This window comes from Carettochelys insculpta, chromosome 1 (assembly GCF_033958435.1).
Source record: "Carettochelys insculpta isolate YL-2023 chromosome 1, ASM3395843v1, whole genome shotgun sequence".
NCBI classification, from domain to species: Eukaryota; Metazoa; Chordata; order Testudines; family Carettochelyidae; genus Carettochelys; species Carettochelys insculpta.
The window spans coordinates 289401848-289426617 of record NC_134137.1 but is presented as its reverse complement, the minus strand read 5'-3'; the positions used below and the strand labels follow the sequence as shown (position 1 = coordinate 289426617).

Here is a 24770-nt window from a genome sequence, read left to right as displayed (position 1 = left end):
CCCCAGACCACCATCTCCCTCTCCCTCCCCCGTCTCAAGGGCACCAGTGTCCTGGCCATAGGAGAGTGGACTAAACAGGGGCCTGGAGGCCCGGGAGCCAGGCCAGCACTACCACAAAACATTCTGGGCCCCTGCATTATTTTCAGGGATCACATTTCTGCAATGATGGGAGACGGAATACTCAGTGGGTGGCTAGCTGAAGGCACAGTTGTTGCTGCCCAGGAGCCTTATAATGCACTGGAAAGCAAAATACCCTTTACATTAATAACATAATAAACAGGGAAACCAAAAATTCTTTCTTCCTACACTCCTCTCAAATTAAAAAGCATTCCAGGGCCCTGCATTATTTTCAGGGAGCACATGCATGCAATCATCAGTGTTTGTCCAGTTGAGAATACAGTTGCTGCAACCATGTTGGCAATGTAATGCGTGGGGAAACCAAAAATTCTTTCTTCTAATTTTGAGGGTCTTCTACGTTATTTCTGGAGATCAACATATTTTCAGGGATCGGGAGGGGAATGATGAAAATGCCATGGAGGAAGATGACGTCAAGACCAGCGAGCATACCCAGAATGCTACAGGGATGAGAGAACTGTGGGATAGTTTTCCACAATGCACCACTGCAACAGTGGATGTTAGCCAATATGTGTGTGACAGCAACGACTCAACTTTGTGGGGAGCATGGTGTGAAGTGAGGATGGTCAAAATTGAACTTATAAATTCCAGAATTAGAAAATGGATATAAATAAATTCAAATTTATCTTGTAGTGTAGATGCAGCCTTAGTTACTACAGGACTTCTTATAAAGTGAAAACTCTAATGGTGATGCTGTTTGTAGCAAGCTCTGAGGAAGACTGGCACTTCTTGAAAGAGAACTTTGTTTGCATTAAAGATGACTAGATTAGAAAAATATGTGCCTACTTTGTTTGTAAACTTTTGATTCTTCACTGATGGTGGAACTATATAATGGAGCTCAGTTGCTCTTACACTGATAAAGATGGTACAGGAAAGCTGAGTTCTCAGCCAACTGAAAACTGAAAGGAAGGCAGCTGAGATCCAGAGGCTTTCTTGGAACAGAAAAGTGAAGAACCCAATAGATTTCCTGCCAGTTGGAAGGGCTGGAGAACCAAAAGTCACATGCAAGTGTCAAGAAGAGGAGTATGGAACATACATGCTTTCTGCCTTATCAGTGGGCACTACGTTTGATAGCTAGAATTGTTGGGAAATATATCTGAAAAAGTTTGAAAAAATCAGGGGAAATGAATGTCTGGTCACATGAAGTGATGGTGCCTATATGAGAGTTAGAGTACCTATTCAAATTCAACACATTAACACGTGGTATGAACAGAGACATCAATTACCTCATGCATTACAAGGACTGCTTCCCTTCCTTTGATACTCATAATTATCTCAGACAGGACAATTAACATCCCTCCACCTCTCACCCCCTTCCTTTTATACTAATTGAGTTGTCAGTTTTTATTGCAATTTTTTTTTTTTGGTCCTCTGCACTTATAAACGTCAGTCTATACTGGAAATGAAATTGATCTGATGAAGTGGGTCTGTCCCATGAAAGCTCATCACCCAATAGATCATTTTGTTTGTCTTTGCAATGTTACATTTCTTCTGCTTTGTTTTGTTGGAGTACAGACTAACATGGCTACCCCTCTATTAAAATTCTGGAAAGTTAGCACAAACATGCCTGGTATTTTCCAGTCTCCCTTAACTTCACTTTCCTGATTTTTCCACCATACTGCTTATTCTCTTTCAAAAACAAGTCTACATGTCCCATGTACTTTTTTGTAACTATATTTGCATTCAGATCCATTATTTCTCCAACTTTTCTTTTACTGGTTAGCAATTGCTTCTGCCTAATTGATGAACTTCATAGTCTCTTCTAGTATAGACACCTGTATTGCTCTATGAAGAAATAGCTAGCTGTTGGAATGCTCTGCGTTATTTTACCTACATGATAAAATGCTTACTCCCTGCCCAGTATAGACCTGTGGGACACTGCGAAAGAACTATCAGGGATTTTCCAAAAGCTGTGTAGCTTCCCCAAAGATCAAATTACTCTCTACACAACTCTTTCTTCCACCAGAGTTGAAATGGTAAATAATTTCTAAAGTCTAATATCTCAGGACAGTAACAGATTTATGCTGACATGCCAACACGCCAACTATGACTTTAACACCTCAGATTTTCTATGCTAGAGAATTTAAAAATTTTCCCACTGTTGCTAACACCTATTTCTGGCTATTAGCACTGTTTTCGGCCATGTTCAGTTTGTTCAAAGCATGGTAAGATAACATGGTGCTAAAAACAGCATCACCAGCAATCTACACTAGGGAACCCTACATTGTCAACAAAGACTCATCTGAAGGCATTTTAAAAACGTTCCTTATTGAAGGAAATATTTGTTACAGGAACGTTTGTTGACCTTATCCCTCTGCTAAGATTATACACAACATTAATGATCCCAATATACCATTTAGAAAGATGATTCTGGAATAGCTGACATACTGCCTCTATGAAAGTGAATGAAACTAATTTGGTCCACTGGTATTAAAGTAAATATAAGATGATTCCAACATACAGTATTACTTAGGAGAATTCTATCACCACTTTTCCTATGTGTCTTAAAAGCCAGGCTATTAAGTAATATTTAGAAAAGTTCTCTCTCTTACTTGCAGTATCATCATTCATCTCCAGCCCATTGTTAATTCCAGCATCTATGGAACTCATTATTTTATCAATCTGCAAGACAGAAAGCAGGACAAAAAGTCATTAAATTAATCTATTGTATTTTATTGCAATTTTTCAAGCAACAGAAAGAAGGGCGTTTTTATAGTTATAAAAACAATGCAATCAAGATTTCAAAGAACAATTTAAAGGCTAACATCTTCACAGCTGAATTTTTCCCTTTCTTCTTTTCCAATTCACAAACTCCTAGTAAGGTAAACTATCAGTATCCTTTAACTCCTTTGTCATAAGGAAAAAGTACAGACATGTAAATGGTGACAATAAAACAGAAAATTGAAAAGCAATAAAAATCCCTGGCCCACGATACAAAACTTCATACAGTAAGATCTCCCAAAGATATTGCAGGAAATTGACATATCACACTAACCAGTAGCGATATTGGTTTGGGTTATTAAGCACCACCTCGCTTGTCCTTTTACAATTGTAAGGTAATTTTCTAAATCCTCTTTGTTTGTTTTTTCCCAAGCCCCCTACTGGAATATAAAATTGTGCCTACTGAAGCTAGATGTGGATTGTGAGGCCATAGTGCATCTCACCCAGGATGCCTTTGCACATTAGTTAATATCTAGGATTTTGCTAATTTTGTAGATTCCAAGGTCAGGGGGGACACAAGCCAGCCACAGAGTTTATCTAAAATAATCCCACAGGCATGTCATTCAGAAAAAATCCAACCTTGATTTAAATATTGTCAGTGATGGAGGAGAATCCACCATAATCTCAGATAAATTGTTCCACATATTAATTACTCTCATTGTTAAAAATGCTTTATTTCTAGTCTCAATTTGTCTAGCTTCAGATTCCAGCTATTGTATTATTTTATATCTTTCTCTGCTATACTGAAAAACCCTGTTATTTAATATGTGTTCACTGTGTTGTTACTTAGACTTAAGGAACTCAATACTTAAGAAAAGTTTATTACAGTCTCTACTACTGTAAGGTATGTTCTATATTCCTTTAATCACTATCACTACTCTTTTCTGAACCCACGCTAATTTATCAACATTTTCTTGAACTGTAGGCATCAGAATCAGACATAGTATTCCAGTGGCAGTCACACCAGTGCTAAACGCAGGAACAAAACTACCTCTCTAATCCTATGTGCAATTCCCCTATTTATGTATCTAATTATTGCTCTGGCTGTTTGGGCCACAGTATTTCAATGGCAGGTCACAATCAGCTGATTATCCAGCGCAACCACAAAAAACTTTTTCAGAGCTACTGCTTGCCAGGATAAAGTCACCCCATCCTGTAAATATGACCTACATTCTTTGATCCTACATGTATACATTCAATAGTATTAAACAGTGCTGCTGAGAGCTGCCATGGGACCCAGCGCAAGATGGGAGAGGCCCGGCTCTGTGCCCCAGAAAGGGTGGGAGCCAAAGGCAGAAGGGGCAGAGCCTAGGGCATTCGGCTCTCAGCACTTCCAGGAGCACAGTGCTAGCCCTCCCTGCCTTTCTCCCACTCCTTCCTAGTCACATGTAACTGGAGCAGCACTGCTGTGGCAGTTCAAAGGGGCCTGGAATTCCAGCCACTGTTGCTGTTACTTTGGCATGAAAGGCGGCTGGAGATCCAGGCCCTGCTAAAAGGCTGGGCCAGGGGCCAACAGCCTCCTTCCCGCCCTAATCAGCAAGTCTGGTATTAAAGTACACCAAGCAATCCAAACCATTCTGTATAAGAGACCTGCTGTTTTTATTATTTACCACTCCCCAATTTTTATGCCATCTGTAAACTTTACCTGTGTTGATTTTATATCTTCTTTCAGGCCATTTACAGAAGTTTTAAATGACATAAAGACAAGACCCAGTCTCCAGTAGAAACACATCTGCTCAAGGAAATTTTGGGCTTGTCTACATTTGCCCCCAACTTCGAAGGGGGCATGTTATTCAGGGTGATGGGAGATTACTAATGAAGTGCTGCAGTGAATATTCAGCACTTCATTAGGCTAATTCTCCCCCACGGCAACTACCAAGTGCTAGTATGCATGTAGCCGTGGACACTTTGAAATGCCCATGCTACTTCGAAGTGCCTTTACTCCTCAGCACTTCATTAGTAATCTCCCATCACCCTAATTAACATGCCACCTTCAAAGTTGAGGCAAGTGTAGATCCAGCCTATGAGATTTATCTGTTAGTCAGATTTTAATGCAATTAATGTGTTCCATTTTATTTGCACAGAGTTGTAGTTTTTAAATCAAAATGTCATGCAGCACCAGGTCACACCCCTTACAGAAGAATATTAGATCATTATTACCTCTATCAACCACACTTGCAGTCTCATAAGACAGACATAAGTTAGTTTGACAAGATTTATTTTCCATAATTCCATGTTGATTGACATTAAATGTATATGTTCCTTAAATTCTTTATTAATTGCATTTAACATCTGCTGCTCAATTATTTTGCCTTGAATCTCAATATCTGACTGACATGCCTACTATTACCCAGGTCATCCCTTCTATTCTTTTTTGATATTACAGCTACTGTACTTAATGCAATCCCACCACTCCACTGCCTTCCAAGAAAGACCATTTTAATAAAAGTGGGTCTAAGGGCTGGCATGGTACAATAAGTAGGAAAGCATAACGAAAATAACTAAAAAGCGATTGGAAACAGAGTAATTTTTGTATGTTTGTTCCTATTTTTAAAGTTAGGAAAGAGAACTTCTGCTTCTTCCTAAGTGACAATCCAAGTGACAGGAGAAAAATTAGAGATGATATAAAAATGCCAGCATCTGCAATTTTAGAACCACTGTGCAATTTTTGGTAAATGAAATTTTCATTATTTAAAAGGGCCAAATTTTAGACTCACGTACTTCATGATTTTCCTAAAATCCTGAATCATATACCAGCGACTGAGATTATAATAACTAGAAGTCCCGTGGCACGTTATAGACTAACAGATATTTTGGAGCATAAGCTTTCGTGGACAAAGACCCACTTCATCAGACACATGAGTGGGGCAGGGGGTCTCCAGAGGATTATAATGGGACTCTCAATGTCTTTTCACTGAGAAGCGATAGCCTTGACAATTTAATCCACCTGGTTAGTAGCCTATGAATGGTGTGGAGAAAGTGAATATAGAAAAATTATTTACCTTTTCCCATAATACAAGAACTAGGGGACACCAAATGAAATTGATGGGTAGTAGGTTCAAAACTAATAAAAGGAAATTTTTCTTCACACAGCGCACAGTCAACCTGTGGAACTCCTTGCCCGAGGAGGCTGTGAAGGCCAGGACTCTATTAGGGTTTAAAAAAGAGCTTGATAAATTTTTGCAGGTTAGGTCCATAAATGGCTATTAGCCAGGGATAAAGTATGGTGCCCTAGCCTTCATAACAAGGGCAGGAGATGGATGGCAGGAGATAAATCACTTGATCATTGTCTTCTGTTCTCCTTCTCTGGGGCACCTGGCATTGGCCACCGTCGGCAGATGGGATGCTGGGCTCGATGGACCTTTGGTCTGACCCAGTATGGCCATTCTTATGTTCTTATGTTCTTATGTTCTTAGTAGCCTATTAAATCAGCTGTGGAAGTGATCTGCCACAATATTTTTAAAAATGGAGTTTCTTTCTGAGACAAAATAAGGGTATGAAAGTTCTGCTCTTTTCAATTTTTATTGCCTTTTTAATATCCTGCACCTTGTCCCCACAGGAGTTAGCTGATGTATTTGCATTGCCGTGTAAATTGCAAGAGTAGAGAGGATAGAGGTAAACTGGTGTAAAAAAAGATCTGCCCCAGAAAATGGCTTAGTCCTGTACACAAAAACAAACAAACAAAACCTGACTGTAAACAAGCTTTTAGACTATAAATCTCTGTTCTCCCTTGGTGTTGCTGGAGGGGCTAATGGATGTCTCTGAGGATATGCACTGTTAGTTTTTAAATTTTAATTGAAAAGAAGTAGTGTCATGTTCTCCTTCAAAAATATTAGTCAGTAATTGAAATCAATTAGGTGATAACAATTTTTTAAAAGAATTTTTAAAAAGCAAATAAAAGTCCTTCCTCACTTGATTGCTCAGTTTTCATCCTGTTGAATCTTGTGATATCAACATTTTACTAGTCCTTAGAGAATCTTCCTAGAAGATAGGACATACATTTCTGATTTTGAATAATGAGCTTTAAAAAAATAAACTGAACCAAAACCTGAAATCCTTCCACACCTTTGATGCCTTCTCTATATGTAGATCCCTGTACTGACGCAAAGGCCTACCTACAGATGTGTATATCCACAGACATTGGGATCCTCAGAACTCTACTCCCAAGAGATGGATAAGAATGTACCCCAGTACACCTGAAAGCTGGTGCCCTGAGCTGGCAGTGCAGCTTTACTTCCCTCAATGTCTGCTGTTTGGGGTCATACAGCACCACTGGCAAAGGGGCTGGGGTCAGTGCAGCTGTGCTACTGGAAGGAGCTGCCAGTGTGGGTCACTGGCTCTTGGGCTCAATGGGATCACACCCCCTCCATTGGCTGCTGTGTCTCAGTGTCAGAGCAGAGCCCTGTGCATCCTGAGGGCTATCCATGGACATCCACATTCATAGAGTGACCATATTCCCATAGGCCAAATATGGGACAGCTGTCGTGAGGCGGGCTTGTCCTGGCCAACACAGTACAGGTGGTCACCCAGAGTCAGGCGCTGGCTGCCCTCTATCACACTGCTGGGTGGTGGGGTGCTCCGTGGCTGCAGAGGGCAGCTGCAGCTCCTAGCTGCTCAATGCCTTGGGGTGCCAGGAACCAGCTGCAGCCCCATGGGTGACCTCCCCATGCTGGTGCTGCTCAAGGCTTCTGGAACCACGGGGAGCTGGGAAAGGAGCAGCCATGCCAGTCCAGTTCCTAGCTCCTGCAAGTGGATGGAAGTCCAGAGCCAGGCACAGCAGCACTGGTCAGTTTCCCAGCTCTCCTCTGCTTGCAGGAACCAGGAAACTGACTGGCGCTGCTGCACCTGGCTCCTGTGAGAGGCACGGAGCCTGGAGCTAGGTGCAGCAGTGCTGGTCAGTTTATCAGCTCCCACAAGCATAGGGGAGCCGTGAGCCAGATGCAGCTGCTGGGAGCTGGGAGTGCAAGGGCCCAGCAGCTGCCTGGTTCCCAGCTCTCTGCTGCTCACAGGAGCCAGGAAACTGAGCTGTGCTGCTGAGACTGGCGCCCTGCTCCCACAAACAGCAGGGAACCCAGAGCCAGGTGTGGCAGCCCTGGCCAGTTTTCTGGATCCCCCAAGCTGCAGGGACCTGGGAACCAGGCAGGAGCCGGGCCCTTGTGCTCCCAGCTCCCAGCAGCCGCATATAGGGAAATTAGCTCCTTTGTTAAAATAAAATGGGACACCAGGAAGGCGTTCCAAATATAGCTCTGTTTAAAACAGGATGGATGGTCACCGCCACACATTTGTTGGTAGGCATTTGTATCTGCCCAGGGCTCTATTTATCTGCCTTTAAAGAAAATTTCAAACGTTTCCCTCTCTCAGCTCATTCAGCACAATAAAGATGGAAACTTCAGTCTTTACTGGGGACAATTTATATGCTTCACATGTATCACAGCAATAAAGAAAAAAAGCTTAGTTAAAGACACTATGGCTACGTCTACACGTGAAGCCAACATCAAAATAGATTATTTCGATGTAGCAACTTTCGATGAATAACGTCTACACGTCCTCCAGGGCTGGCAACGTCGATGTTCAACTTCGACGTTGCGCGGCACCACATCGAAATAGGCGCTGCGAGGGTACGTCTACACGCCAAAGTAGCACACATCGAAATAAGGGTGCCAGGCACAGCTGCAGACAGGGTCACAGGGCGGACTCAACAGCAAGCCGCTCCCTTAAAGGGCCCCTCCCAGACACAGTTGCACTAAACAACACAAGATACGCAGAGCCGACAACTGGTTGCAGACCCTGTGCATGCAGCATGGATCCCCAGCTGCGACAGCAGCAGCCAGAAGCCCTGGGCTAAGGGCTACTGCCCACGGTGACCATAGAGCCCCGCAGGGGCTGGAGAGAGAGCATCTCTCAACCCCCCAGCTGATGGCCGTCATGGAGGACCCGGCAATTTCGACGTTGCGGGACGCGGATCGTCTACACGGTCCCTACTTCGACGTTGAACGTCGAAGTAGGGCGCTATTCCGATCCCCTCATGAGGTTAGCGACTTCGACGTCTCACCGCCTAACGTCGAAGTTAACTTCGAAATAGGGCCCGACGCATGTAGCCGCGACGGGCGCTATTTCGAAGTTAGTGCCGCTACTTCGAAGTAGCGTGCACGTGTAGACACAGCTTATAAAAACACTGAAAACATTAAATCAAATTCTGAAACTACAGAAAAATGCCTTTTAAACACACCACACTAGCATTAATGTGTACCCATATCTTAAATCAAAACTGCTCCACGTATAGCCCATCTACAAAACCCACTCATTTCTGCAAGGATTAGGAATATACAAAGTACCATGTAAAAGGGCAATTGACTGTCAGATGATGTGTTACACACCAAGTGTGAAAACTCAGCAGGCTTTGTTCCACTTAAAAAAGTGAAATCTACAGATTTTTCATCTCTGCTATTTTCTGTTGTTCCTTGCTGGCATTAACTAGTGCCCCAAAGAGGCTAATAAAAATAATAATGAGCACAGAAATAGCAAGGACAAGCAGCAACATGAAGCTATTTTATCATATTTATAAACTCCAGCAGTGAAGAGGTTTAGTAGGATATATGTTTTCTCCTGAACATCACAGACAGTTATAGGATTACTTCTGGTTGATTTCAATACCTATGGAAACAATAGAACTCTGCTAAGTGTTTGGTATTGAGAGCAGAAATGGATTCCATTTTGTCCCAACTGTCAAACCACCACTTATTACCCTAGGATACACACACATTCCGGGAGAATTTGCTGTTGGACATATGTACTTTGCAATGTCCTCTCCCACCCCACTGACTTGGAAAACAGAATAGTTTCTTCACAATTTCATGCATGTTTGTGTAGAACGATCAATGACTTACTTCTTCCCATTCTGAAGTGAAGGATGGTGTTCTTTCAGAGTTTCCTTTAGAATTTTGTCTGCTTGGTGGGGGTTCACTCCAGTTGCTTCCTGCTTTTTTCCCATTAGGTGGATAGGACATGAGATTAGAGTCAGACTTCGAAACATTTTTGGATAAATGCATTTCAAGCAGCGTCTTTGGTAAAGATCGAATCCTCCCAAGTGTACATGCTCGCTCCACAAATCCCCCAGTAGTAATAACCCATTGCTCGCCTATTCTTGTTGTTGTGCCAACCAAAGATTGTTTTTCTACTGGATTCATTTTAGTATGAAATATGGTTCTGCTTACAACTGGTGGTTTTTTTTTCTTAGTTGGAGGATCAGGGTTGCTTTCCAGCTGTAGCTGTCTCTGTTGTGCTGTGTTCTGGTTTAAACTGTTTTCCTGTGGATCACTGCAATCATTTGCAGTATATAGCTGAAGTGGATTTTCAGGTGGGTCACATGCAGGTGAAGACCCATGAAGTAGACCAGCAAATTGCTCAGCAGGGTGTCCTTTGGGAAGCTTGTTTTCGGTGGATATATCATCCTGACAAAGATTCTCTGCAAAATAGAACATGTTTTCTCTTTATAATTTTCATCAAACCATATGGATACTTTACTACACAAATCATACTGATCATACTTTAAAAATCATACTGATCTTAATGCAAGAAATTTTGTGCATGGCCTTTGTTACTTAAATATGTATGGAAACAGAACCCTGATATTTCCTAAAGACACCATAATAGAGGCCCAACTTAAATGTATACCCCAAATTAAAAAACAAAGTAAGAGACCCAAACAAGAACTACCATTGCTTAACAACCATGTAAAAGAAGCAGTGAAAGATAAAAAGGCATCTTTTAAAAAGTGGAAGTCAAATCCTAGCAAAGAAAATAGAAAGAAGCATAAACACTTCCAAATTAAAGTGTAAAAATATAATAAGAAAAGCCAAAAAAGAGTTTAAAGAACACCTAGCCAAAAACTCAAAAAGCAGTAAAAAAATGTTTTTTACATATATCAGAAGCAGGAAGCCCGCTAAACAACCAGTTGCCCCCCAAATGGTCAATACACAAAATGCGCACTCAAAGACAATCAAGTCAAGGATTAGAAACTAAATGAATTCTTTCCTTCAGTCTTCAAGGCTGAGGATGTTATAGAAATTCACAAACCTGAGCCATCCTTTGTAGGTGACAAACCTGAAGAATTGTCTAAATTGAGGCGTCATTAGAGGTGGTTTTTGAACTAACTGATAAACTTTACAGTTACAAGTCACCAGGACCAGATGACTTTCCCCCAAGAATTCTGAAAGAACTCAAATGTGAAATTGCCAAATATTAACTGTGGTTTGCAACCTATCCTTTAAATCAACTTCTGTACCCAATGAGTGGAAGATATCTAAAGTAACACCAATATTTAAAAAGGGCTCTAGAGGCAGTCCTGGAAATTACAGCTTAGTAAATCTAACATCAGTACTCGGCATATTAATTGAAACCATAGTAAAGAATAATATTATCAGACATATAGGCTTTGTCTACACTACATAATGACATCTTAGTTGCTTACTTTGAAGTTATACGTCAAAGTAAGCAACTCCAAAGTAGAGCGTAACATACAAAATGCACCTTCCCTTACTTTGAAGTAGGCTTCCCCCCACTTCAAAATTAAGTGTCTACACGTAATTAGCCCCTACGTTGAAGTAAAAGGACAAGAAATGATGCAGGCATGGGGCTGCATGGCCCACAAGCCATTCCGGGCTTGCAGCCAGCTGACCCCTTAAAGGGCCCCTCCCAGCACCCCCATATTGCACATGCTCAAGGCTGTGGACAGCAACAGAGCACGTGCTGGGGAGAACAGCCAAGCAACATGCCCACTCCAACTTTCCCTGAGGACAAGGTCCTCATCATGTGACATGGGACCCAGCCTGCAGGCCCTGGCCACGGCACTGCTGCCCCTCTCCTAGGTCCCCCCAATCTGGCAGTGGTGGGCCTTCACTACCACCAGTGAGTGGTGGGATTGGCCGGTGCTGGAGGACTGAGACAATGAGCAGTGGCAGAGGAACTTCAGAATCACCTGCCAGATATTTGAAGACCTCTGCCACTGGCTCACCCCAGTCTTCCAGCACCCTGACACATGGATGCAGCCAGCGCTCCCAGTGTGGAAGAGGGTGGCCATTGCCCTGTGGAGGCTGGTCACCCCCAACAGCCTCCAGTCTGTTAGCCACCAATTTGGCATTGGCAAGGACGCTGCCTGAGTGGTAATGATTGAGGTAAGTCTGGCCCCCACCATGGACCCGCCCTGGGGAGAGGGCTACTGGGCAAGGGGAAGGGGGTCCCTGGTGGGAGGGGGCTGAGGGTGGAGGGGGTCTCTCAGTCAGGCGGTCATGGACGTGTCTTCCTTCCCCCCGCCACAGGTCATCCAAGCCATCAGTGGGATGCTCCTGCCATGAGTCATGACCCTGGGGGACCTGAATGCTGCCCTTGATAGGTTCACAGACCAGGGCTTCCCCAGTTGTTCTGGAGATCTGGATGGGACGCACGTGGTGATCCAGGCTCCAGACAATAGCGGGGCACCTACATGAAAAGGAAGAGGTACCACTCCATGGTACTCCAAGGCCCGGTGGACGTGAGGAGCCATTTCCTGGACATGTGCGTGGAGTAGCCAAGCAGGGCCCATGATGCCCAGGTGTTCCAGAATTCATGGCTACGATGCCAGACACAGGAAGGAACATATGTCCCTCCACAGGAACTCCTGCTAGGGGACATCACAATGCTCCCCTGCATCACGGCCGACGCTGCGTACCATCTGCACCCATGGCACAAGCAGCCCTATACTGAATGTACCACACTGGCCCAGAACACCTTTAATGATCACCTCAACCATGCCAGGGGCACATTCAAGTGGGAGTTGGGGAGGCTGAAGGGCAGGTTTTGCAGCCTCCTCACCAGGCTGGATGTCAGCCTCCCAAGCATCCCCTTGGTCATCACCACCTACTGTACCCTCCACAGCCTTGTAGAGGGCTGGTGGGAGCTCTTCATCCAGGGCTGAGCCGTGGACTCATGGGCTGGCTATGAACAGGCGCCTGCTGCCCCATGCCACTAGGCACAGAGGGATGCCTTGTGCCAGGCCTTTGCCTGCCCTGACCCTCCCAGGCACACTCCGTACCATGGCCCCCACTTACCCCATCCCTCATGCTCCCCAACCCACTCTCCCACTAAGCACCAGGGACATGGGGTTAGGGTGGGAACATTGAACTTTAGTATTGGGGTAATACGCTTTTTTTAAAAAACAAAACAACACAATGTGTGAAACTATTTCAAGTGCACAAGGCAAATGGTCCACAGGAGTGAGGTGGGTAGCTAGGTGGGGAGACTGAAATGGGAGGGTGGGGCTAGGTGGGGCAAGGCTCAGTTACCCAGGGGCGCCGGAGGCCAGGAGCCGAGTTGGCCACGGCTGCCCCTACCACCCCAGGTGCAGGGCCCCCTGCGGAGCTGCAACAGGGCTGAGACCACAGGGAGGTAGGGGTGGGGTGGTGGTGCCTCTGCAGGGTGTGTGGGTGGGTGGGGGCACTGGGGCTGGGCCAGGTGAGCCCGCATCAGTCAGAAGCCACCAAGGAAGCTCCAGGCAGATGAACAGTGACAGGTCCTGTGGGAGATGGGTGGCTGCTGGAGGGGCAGCGGCAGGGAGGGCAGCTGTGGGCTGGGATGATGAGGGGAAAGGCGATTGGCCAAGGCCTGGCCATGGTGTCCAAACTGCCAGCCAGCTGTACCCACAGGTCCTCAATCGCCAGCCAGTCCTGGAGCACCGTGGTCATCTCCTGCATGACCACCCAGTTGGCAGCTGCCTCCTCATCCTTCCAGTGCCATCTACAGGAGGCCCTGCTGCAGACACAGGGGGGTGCAGGCTAGGGCAGTGGGGCAACCACCTTGTCCTCCGTGGCTGCAACCCACTCCAGTGTGCTGCAGTGCCATCCTGATGATGGACCTGTGGAGACAGAAGAGAACAACGGGATGGCCCGTTAGTGCTGTGTCCCACCTCTGGTGGGGTCAGGGCCCCTGTTCTACTGGCATCCACCCCACTCCCCTGCCGCCCGATGGCCTGTGAGCCCTGTGGGATCCTGGGTGTCCAGAGGTTCCCACTTGATGAGGGTCAGTCCATGTTCCCTCTCCCTCCATCATCCCCAGGCGAGTGGTCTGCAGGGCTGTTTGGGGGCAGGGGAAGGACTGTCCCCATCCCTGGTGACCTCCCGCTCATCCTGTACATACCACCTGCAACCTCCTAGGCTGAACCCGCCTTCACCACCCCGCAGCATCCTGACCTGCCTTCCCTCCACCGGCTCTGTAGCAGCCTGACCCCCCGCACTTCCACCGCCCCACGGCAGCCTGATCCTCCTTCCCTCCTCTGGCCCCATGGCAGCCTGACCCCCCACCCTCTGCTGGCCCTGGGCCAGCCCAACAACCCTGCCCCTGCCAGCCTGACACCTCTGTAGACCTAACCTGCTGCAGCCTGACCTCACCCCACCCCTGCTGAACTACACACTCAACCTTCAGCAGCCTGAAACCCCCACAGACCTAACCGGCCACCAGCTTTTAACCCTCCCTCCCACTCTTGGCCCCAAACTGCACCCAACCTTTAACCTTTTCCAGCCCCCAAACCCAAGGTTCACTTACATTTTAAAAGCCGCACCACCTGCTGCCACTCCTTTGCAGAGATCTAGGAACTAATCAGAGACTTTCACCCGTATTTTAATGAGAATTAAGTGTCTCTCTTATGAGTTTTCGCCTACGAGCACAAAGTTGGGAACCAATTGTGCTCGTAGAGTGAGGGATGAGTGTATTTTGTTAGTCTGTAAAGTGCTACATGACTGCTGGTTTGTTTTGTAAAACTTTGTATATGTGTAAGATATGCCTCCCCCAGAGACTTACAGACAGGAGTTGTGGGAAATGTTCCATTGGCATAAACTTCTGGCAGGAGACAGCGTTTGAACTCATAGGTCTGAAGTATGCCCTAGCCCTGGGGAAAGGGAGCATACACACTCCCTGCTAAGTACTATCTGCTAACTTTTAACATTTAACTATCTACACAACAAAGAAAATACAACTGGTAACTATTTACCCAATAAAGGGAGAAGAAACGCTTGATTAGGGCAAGAGTGAGAGAAGCTCCAACAATTATCACTGGTAGTAAAACTAAGTGAGTGGGGTGAGGTCGGCTGTGGTCCATATACACTGACATATTGGCACCAATCTAGGGGGGTCTCAATAGCCAACATGTGGATGCTTCTGGGGGAAATACCTTACAACAACGGTGCACATGGCCCATACCACATCTCCTTAGAACTGACATGAGCAAGAACTGGAAGAACAGTATCTGGTTAGCAGTAGTTGACGAAATTGCTAGAGATAGGTCCAATATGCAAAATTTGAAGTTAAAAAAAAACACGCCAGGGTTGAAGATCGGGGTAATGAGAGATTGGAATCTGGGGGCTGTAGGTCCCTCCTTCCAGCCAGCGGCACAGGCCCAAGTTCCTAAAAATACGGGCGTCGTGTGTGCAGCTGAGCCAGCTCAAGTACATGTCCTAGAAGTGGCCCTGGAGTGGTAGCCCCTGCGGTTGATGTATCTTCCTCCGCTACGGTCCAGGGCGCAGATGGGGATGTGGGTCCCATCCAGGTCCCCGAAGCAGTTTGGGAACACTATGGCGGCGAATCCAGCCATGGCTGCATCCATGTGCCTGAGTCAAACTACCCTCTGGAGCAGCATGGCATTAAGCGCACGGACCACCTGTGGGGAGGGAACGCAGGTGCCCATGAGGGTGTGCAGGGTGCCCCAGAGCCCTCCCCCCCAGGCCTCCCCTCAGGCACCTCCCCAGGTACCCCACTGCCCAGCTTCTTCTTCCCCGGCACCCCTCCCTTCCCAGCCCCACCCCCAGCCCCCCCACCCCCAGTGGGTGCATGCCCAGGCCTCCTTACCTCCATGACGACGGCCCCGACCGTGGCCTTTCCCACTCCAAACTCGTGTCCCACGGAGCGGTAGCTGTCTGGAGTGGCCAACTTCCAGATAGCTATTGTGACCCTCCTCTCGACGGGGAGGGCACCCCGCATCTGTGTGTCCTGGTGCCTTAGTGCACGGGTGAGCCACAGGCAGAGCTCCAGGAAGGTCTGCCGGCACATAAGGAAGTTCTGCAGCCACTGGTTGTCATCCCACTCCCACATGACCAGCTGCTCCCACCACTCAGAGCTGGTGGGATAGCTCCACAGGCGGGAGCACAGCCAGCAGAGGAGAAAGCGGGGAGCCTGGTGGTCAGGAGTGTCCCCGTCTGCTCCTGGGTTGGGCTCCTGTGGCAGGAACCACTGAGCAGCCTCCCAGGCAGCACCTAGCAGGGCGCTTGCCCCCTGGATGACTATCTGGAGGGCCTCCTCCTGCTGCTGCTGCTGCTGGGGGTCCATAGCTGCTGTGACTTGGTCTGCGAGAGTGTGGAGAGTACTCTGCGGACCTTGTGCTGTGCAGGCTGGGGATGTCTGGGAGGGACCCTTTGAAGGAGAGGCTTGCTGTTGACCCGGAAGGGCTAATCCAGCCTGTGACCCAGTCCACGGGTTTTCCTGGCCCCTTATTTCGACGGGGAGCGCTTGTGTGTGTGGACGCTCCGCATTTCCTTCTGGGGTGGCTCCTTTCGACGTTCCCCATTGCTACTTCGACGTTGAACATCGACAGCACCAGCCCTGGAGAATGTGTAGATGATACGCGTCGAAGTAGCCTATTTCGATGTTCATACTTCCAAATAGGCTACTTCAAGATAGTGTGCTAGTGTAGACGTAGCCATGGAGTAACCCAAGGTAAAAATAGTTCAGTGACCAGGAATAAGATTCAAATGTTCTCACACCCACTCCTTTTGTCAGTGATAAGGAGTTTCCCTCATGTGAATCTTTTTATGTAATTTTTCATGGCTAACAAAGCCTGGATAGTCTTGATGCATCCATCTTTCACTAATGAAGCCAAAATACAAAAGAAACAGAAACAAACATCCACTATATTCATGGTCACATGCATATATCTGCATTTGTCTGTCAAAAGTTTAAGGCAGGGTCTCTATCTGACATGGCCAATGTTGGGTGGCCACTCTGGTACGAAAAATTACACATTCATAAAACATTGTTGGAAAGGTGCTCTCTTCTTACTCGATGAAGATTATTATGGGGAGGAACTGAAAAGCGGATTTATGACAGCAATGTTACTGAAACTTAATGTGAATAGTTAATAAAATAGTTTCACCCTAATGTCATTTTAGTACTGAATATTTCAGGCAAGGATGGTAGCACTCTGAGACACTTTGCGTGAGAATACGAAAGTTTAACCATTTGGGCTGACATTTGCTACACTGTCTGTCTGCCGCAGGATGATTGTTTTTAATGTTAAAGTCAAAATGATTCAACTGTTTCCAAGAACGAAGTGAGGGAGAAAATAAGTCCTGACATTTAACACAATGTAACATCCTTTTTCAAAGAGCTGTCAGGCCTCTTCCTCCCCCTCATGCTTTGGAATAAAAACTGGAAATTGCGCAGAGAAGTGGCCCTTATGCCAGGTAACTGCATTTTGTTCCTGTGAAAATTGCCCCAAATTTGGACAAGTTAAAAGCCTTTGAAGAAATCTCAGTTGGCACATGCACAGTAGAGACATTTTCAGCTTTCAGCAGCTAAAATCTCTGAGGATTTCATCATCACTGCAAGCTTCAGGCTCTCACAACTCCTAGTGTTGATTAGAGAACAACAAGAAGTCCTGTAGCACCTTATAGACTAACAGATATTTTGGAGCATAAGCTTTCGTGGACAAAGACCCGCTTCAGCTGGTAATTATTAGCCAGAAACACGAGGTATAAAACATACAGTTAAATGTTATTCTGTCTAATATAATTGGGAATGGATGTTCTCATTATCCATATTAATAGTTGGTTTTAATTCCTTTTTGAGTTCTTTTGAGTTCTTTTGAGTTCAATAATAGTTAGCCACAAATTGTTCTACAGGTTACTCCTGAATTGTAAGAAACAGTATTTCCTTCCATCAATTTTAAACTTTAATTCTTGGCTTCAATGTCCATCCCCATATTCTTTTGTTATGAGAAATGGAACAAAGGAGTGCCAGATTTAGCATCTCTATACCTTCCTTATTTTAAACACATCATGCCCCTCTTTTCTGTTTCTCTCCAAATTAGGCAGTCCTACTTTTTCTCCAATCACTGTCGGGCAGATGTTTTTTCCATAGTTCTCAATAACTATTATCTGTGTAGAAAGCCTTCCTATTTCTATTTAATCATGTGGATGTCCAAAATTGGACGTGGGAGTCTGGACTATATCTACACAGAATGCTTAAAATGTGGTATTTTAAATATTATTTCCTAGTCCATTCTTTTGCTTGTCCCTCTTCAGGGTGGATAAAAATCAATGGTTTAAAATAAATTCTAAAATAATAGATTTTTAATTTTAATTCTTTTTTAAAAAATAACCTAATTAAAATTAAATGTGAAATTGACAACTTCTGTTAAGACCTAAACCGCTATAATTATTAAAATCATTTAAATTAAATTCAAAAACAATATGAAGCAATACATGTTTGCACATAAGCTTTAAGGAAAGTGAAGCTATTCAATGGTGGAAATTACTGACTTAGTATCTGGAACCAGATTTTGCTGACATGCTAAACCAGATTTGATAGCAGTAGCTTCTTTATGTAAGTACAGAGAAAATATTTCAGTTATTCATCTAGTTCAATGATTAATTGATTCAACGGTAAAATACCACTGAGAGTTGAAAAAATTGTAAAAGCTTCTTTTTCTCTTCCAATCAGTTAATAAAAACTGGGTGTCAGATGATAAAATCAACTAGTTTTAAAAGATTAAAGAACAGGATGACCAGAAACATTTGTTAAATTAACAATGAGTCAGTTTTAAATGCATAACGTTTTAAAGCAAACATATATAACAAGCATATTTAAAGTAGTTTATTTAATTTAAAAGGTACAATACTACTCTGTGCTTTTTTTATCTGCATTTGAATTTCCAAACAGAGCCCACTTCAAATCACAAATAAAGTAAATCAATATAAATAAGGACTGCATCATTGACTATTTGCTAACTTAATATAAACACCTTACGTTTAGTCAGATTCCTAATGTATGTCTTCTTGGCAGTCACTTGATATCAAGAAGGACGTCTTCATGTCACCCTCCTATTTGTGAGTCCATTGATGGCTGATTGGCCCGATTCTGGAGCCGTAGATTTTATCACAAAAAGGCTACGTCTGCACGAGCCCCAAACTTCGAAATGGCCATGCAAATGGCCATTTCAAAGTTTACTAATGAAGTGTTGAAATACATATTCAGCGCTTCATTAGCATGTGGGTGGCCGCACCACTTTGAAATTGACGCGCCTCAGCTCATGGGAATAAGGGGACTTCAAAGTAGGCGGGGTCCTTTCGAAAAGGAGCCCCGTCTGGACGAGACGCGCGGCGGCGAGGTGCATCAATTTCAAAGTGCTGCGGCCGCCCGCATGCTAATGAAGCGCTGAATATGCATTTCAGTGCTTCATTAGTAAACTTCGAAATGGCCATTTACTGTCCAGGTTTCACATGTATATAGTAGTGTTGGAAAAACCACTGCATGGTATACAAGGAGCTTGGCCTTGCAATACATTTCCTTGTTCTCAAAGACCCTTTGTCTCAGGTAGGCGAAACAGAGCTTGCTCAAGACAGGGGAAGTGCTGCACATATTCCAGCCGTTCTCCATTAATTAAAATAGAAGGTGCATGAGATTGTCCCTTCTGTGAAGGTTGGTGGAGCAGCTTGGTATTTCTGATGTTCAGTGTGAGGCCGAGATTCTTGTACGCTTCAGCAAAATCACTTAAGATGGTCTGAAGAGCTGTGGGAGAAAGAGCAGCAACCATATTTTCATCCGCATACTGGAGCTCCATGATTGAGGTTGTGGAGATCTGGCTTTTAAGTCTTCAGTCTCCTGAGATTGAAAAGCTTCCCGTTCATTGTATAGACAATCTTCACAACATCTGGAAGCTTGCCATCAATGAGGTGAAGGGTCATTGCAATGAAGATGCAGAACAGTGATGGGGCAATGATGCAGCCTTGCTTGACTCCTGTTTTGATCTCAAAGGGGTTGCTTTGGGATCTTTCATTGTTCAATACTGTGGCAGTGATGTTGTTGAGAAGCAGCATTAAAATGCTGTGAAGTTTTTCAGGCAGCTGATCTTTGAGAGGATGGTTCACAGAGCGCTACGACTGACTGAGTTAAATGCTTTGGTTAGGTTGATGAAACTCATATATAAGGCTTAAATGTGTTCACATTTTTCTTGCAGTTGTTGGCAGTGAAGATCATGTCCTCTGTTCTTCGAAATGGTTGGAAGCCACACTGGGGTTCTCGGAGAATTTCTTCTGAGAGTGTCAGGAATTGATTTGCAAGGATTCTAGCTGATTTTCCCTGCTATTGTCAGGAGGGAGCTGCCATGATGGTTTCCACAGTCTAACCTGTTGCCCTTCTAGAAAAGACTGACAATCAGCATGTCTCTGAAATCTTGTGGCTTATACTCCCTATCTCTGATCTTGAGAATCATAGAATCATAGAATTCTAGGGCTGGAAGGGACCTCAGGAGGTCATCAAATCCAGCCCCCTGCCTGAAGCACGATCAACCTTAACTAAATCATCCCAGCCATGACTATGTCAAGCCACGACTTGAAAACCTCTAGGGGTGGAGATTCCACCACCTCTCTCAGTAATGCATTCCAGTGCTTCACCACCCTCCTGGTGAAATAGCTTTTTCTAATGTCCAACCTACACCTCTCCCTCTGTAACTTCAGACCACTGCTCCTTGTTCTGCCATCTGTCACCACTGGGAACAGTCTCCCTCCATTCTCTTCAGAGGCCCCTTTCAGGAAGTTGAAGGCTGCTATCAAATCACCCCTCAGTCTTCTCTTCTGCAAACTAAATAAGCCCATATCTCTCAGCCTCTCATTATACATCATGTGCTCCAGCCGCTTAATCATTTTCATTGCCCTCTGCTGAACCCATTCCAATGCAACCACATTCTTTCTATACTGGAGGCCCAGAACTGGATGCATTACTACAGATGTGGCCTCACCAGTGCCGAGTAGAGGGGGAATAACAGCTTCTCTGGATCTGCTGGAAATGCTTCTCCTAATACACCCTAATATGCCATTAGTCTTTTTGGCTACAAGGGCACTCTGTTGACCCATATACAGCCACTCATCTACTGTCATCCCCAGGTCTTTTTCTGCTGCTCTGCTACTTAGCCAGTTGGACCCCGGCATGTAACAGTGCTTGGGATTCTTCCATTCCAAGTGCAGCACTTTGCACTTCTCCCTGTTGAACCTCATCAGATTTCTTTTGGCTCAATCCTCCAGTTTCTGTAGGTCACTCTGGACCTTATCCCTACACTCCAGTGTATGTAGGTTAGTGTCATCTGCAAATTTGCTGAGGGTGCAATCCTTGCCCTCATCCAGGTCATTAATAAAGATGTTGAACAATACTAGCCCTAGAACCGATTCTTGGGACACTCTACTTGAAACTGACAACAAACCAGGCACTGAGCCGTTGACCACTACCCATTGGGCCTGTATGTCAAGCCAGCTTTCTATTCACCTTACAGTCCATGTATCCAATCCATACTCCCTTAACTTATGGGCAAGAATGTTGTGGGAGACAGTAGCAAAAGCTTTGCTAAAATCAAGGTATATCACATCCATTGACTTCCCCATGTCCACAGAGCCAGTTACTTCATCATGGAAGCTAATCATATTGGTCAGGCATGACTTACCCTTGGTGAATTCATGTTGACTACTCTTGATGACTTTCCCCTCCTCCAAGTGCTCTAAAATGGATTCCTTGAGGATTCCCTCCATGATTTATCCAGGGACTGAGGTAAGACTGACTGGTCTATACCTCCTTGGATTGTCCTTCTTTCCTTATTCAAAGATAGGCACTACATTTGTCTTCTTCCAGTCATTTGGGATCTCTCCTGATCTCTGTGAGTTTTCAAAGATAAAGGCCAAAGGCTCTGCAATGACATCTGCCAATTCCCTCAGTACACTTGGATGTATTAAATCCAGACCCATGAATTTGTGTACCTCTAGCTTTTCTAAGCAGATCTTAACCTGGTCTTTCACTACCGATGGCTGCCCACTTCCTCCCATACTGCATTGCCTAGTGCTGTAGTTTGGGACCTAATCTTGTCCTTTAAGCCTGAGGCAAAAAAAAAAAAATTGAGTATTTCAACTTTTCCTCCTTCATCCAGTAACAGTTCCACACCCTCTCTGATCACCCTCCTATTGTTAACATGCCTGTAGAAACCCTTCTTGTTACCCTTCACATCCCTTAGTAGCTGCAGTTCCAATTGTGTTTTTGCTTTCCTAATTACTCCCTGGCATTCTCCAGCCATATATTTATACGCCTCCTTAGTCATCTGTCCAAGTTTCCACTTCTTATAAGAACGCTTTTTGAGTTTGAGCTCACCAATCATTTTCCTTTTAAGCCAAGCTGGTTCCCAATCATATTTGCTTTTCTTACTGCACATCAGGATGGTTTGCTCCTGTGCCTTCAGTAAGACTTCTTTAAAATACTGCCAGTTCTCCTGAACTCCATTCCCCAAAAGATCCTGCCCATCAGTTCTCTCAGGGAGTTGAAGTCTGCTCTTCTAAACTCAAGGGTATGTATTTTATTGCTCACATTGCTTCCTTTTGTTAGGATCTTGAAATCTACCATCTCATGATTGCTGCAGCCCAAGTTGCCACCCACTTCTATATCTCCTACTACTTCTTCCCTGCTTGGCTGTGTCTACGCTAGCCTAAAAATTCGAAATAGCCATGCAAATGGCCATTTTGAAGTTTACTAATGAAGCGCTGAAATACATATTCAGCCCCTCATTAGCATGCGGGTGGCTGCGGCACTTCGAAATTGATGCGGCTCACCACCTCATGACTCGTCCAGACGGGGTTCCTTTTAGAAAGGACCCTGGCTACTTCGAAGTCCCCTTATTCCCATCTGCTCATAGGAATAAGGGGACTTCGAAGTAGCCAGGGTCCTTTCGAAAAGGAGCCCTGCCTGGATGAGCTGCGTGGCGGCGAGCCGTGTCAATTTCGAAGTGCCGTGGCTGCCCGCATGCTAATAAGGGGCTGAATATGTATTTCAGCGCTTCATTAGTAAACTTTGAAATGGCCATTTGCATGGCCATTTTGAAGTTTTTGGCTTGTGTAGACGTAGCCCTTGTGAGCAGCAGGTCAAGCTGCTCATGGCCCCTCGTTGGTTCCTTCAGCACTTGTACCAGGAAGTTATCCCCACCATTCTCTAAAAACTTCCTGGATTGTCTGTGTGCTACTGGATTGTCTCCCAACAAACTTCTGGGTGATTAAAGTCTCCCTTAAGAACCAGGGCCTGTGACTTCTCTTAGTTATCTGAAGGAAGCTTCTCTTAGTTGTCTGAATCAGGAGGTGGACCTGTTTGTGGAGTTCTGGCCCACCTTCTTTGAAGACTTTGGCGGGGATTCCGTCTAGTCTGGTTGCCTTATTGCACTTCCTTGCTTTGATTGCAGTTTGGACCTCACTTAGGGTAGGAAGTGTTACAAGATCATCTCAAGGTGGCTTGCTGAAGGATTTGGGATTCTACATGCACGGTAGAGGGGCAGTTCAAGAACTCATTATATTGCTCTCTCCAGTAAGAAGCAATGCTTGCTTTGTCTTTCCAGAGTTGTGTAGCATCCTTTGATTTCAGGGGATTGAGCCCATGGCTTCTCAGTCCATAAACAGCTTTACTAGCTTTGAAGAAAGCTCTTGTATTGTTGATGTCTGCAAGATGACTGAATTCTCATTCTTTCTGAGTCCATCACTGGTTTTTCAGAGTCCTTATTTTATGTTGCACTTCTGCCTTGGCATGCACTCTCTCTTCATTGTGCAATTGTCGTAACTTTGCCAGACCCTAATGGCTTTCCTTTTTGTCTCAATCTAGCATTCAATTTCCACATCAATCTCATCAAACCAGTCCGGATGCATCCTGGACTGGCAGCCAATGGTTTCTGCATAAGCTCAAATGATGCCATTCTTCAATTGACACCAGTATTCTTCGACATCTTCAGGGTGTAATGTTGGCAGCTTTCTGTGGAGTGCTATCCGGAAGTTATTTCATCTGATGGGGTCCTTCAAGCCTTGTACACTGATCTTTCATCGGATCTATTTCCTCTAACTTCTCCATTTGATGACAATCCTAATCATTATTGTGGATCAAATAAGGTGGTGATTAGTCCAGCAGTCATCAACACTAGTGATTGCACCTTTGAGAAGGACATCACACTGATCCCGAGTGAGGACAATTACATAGTCTATAAGGTGCCATTGCTTCGATTGAGGATGTTGCCATGAGATTTTAAATTTGTTTTTTGGGCAGAATAGGGTGTTCGTAATTTATGTAATTACTTAATGGCCGTGTCTACACTAGCCCCAAACTTCGAAATGGCCATGCAAATGGCCATTTCGAAGTTTACTAATGAAGCGCTGAAATACATATTCAGTGCTTCATTAGCATGTGGGCGGCCGCGGCACTTCGAAATTGACGCGCCTCGCCGCCGCGCGGCTCGTCCCAATGGGGCTCCTTTTTGAAAGGACCCCACCTTCTTCGAAGTCTCCTTATTCCTATGAGCAGATGGGAATAAGGGGACTTTGAAGTAGGCGGGGTCCTTTTGAAAAGGAGCCCCGTTGGGATGAGTCGCGCGGTGGCGAGGCATGTCAATTTTGAAGTGCCGCGGCCGCCCGCATGCTAATGAAGTGCTGAATATGCATTTCAGTGCTTCCTTAGTAACCTTCAAAATGGCCATTTGCATGGCCATTTTGAAGTTTGGGGCTAGTGTAGACACAGCCAATGAAATGCATACAGAAATTATGTATCCTCCTGGCTAGCAAAAAGAAGCACCAAGTTTTGTATGAAGGCTGTCTTTACTTGGAAATCAACAT

The 24770-nt window shown here is 45.0% G+C and overlaps 1 protein-coding gene across 9 annotated transcripts in view; it reads right to left on the bottom strand.

Annotated features, from left to right (window-relative positions):
* The window catches only part of ANKS1B (ankyrin repeat and sterile alpha motif domain containing 1B), a 908578-nt gene that overhangs the window by 388072 nt on the left and 495736 nt on the right, over positions 1-24770 (bottom strand). For 4 of the 9 annotated variants that reach the window (XM_075011325.1, XM_075011335.1, XM_075011344.1 and 1 more), the window contains exons 14-15: positions 9744-10307; positions 2688-2757 (exon numbers count right to left, since the gene is read on the bottom strand). In XM_075011325.1, the coding sequence (XP_074867426.1) occupies positions 2688-2757; positions 9744-10307 (634 nt within the window). Of the gene's footprint in view, positions 1-2687; positions 2758-9743; positions 10322-24770 lie in introns of all 9 variants that reach the window. The other 5 variants (XM_075011319.1, XM_075011389.1, XM_075011372.1 and 2 more) reach the window with 4 other exon arrangements.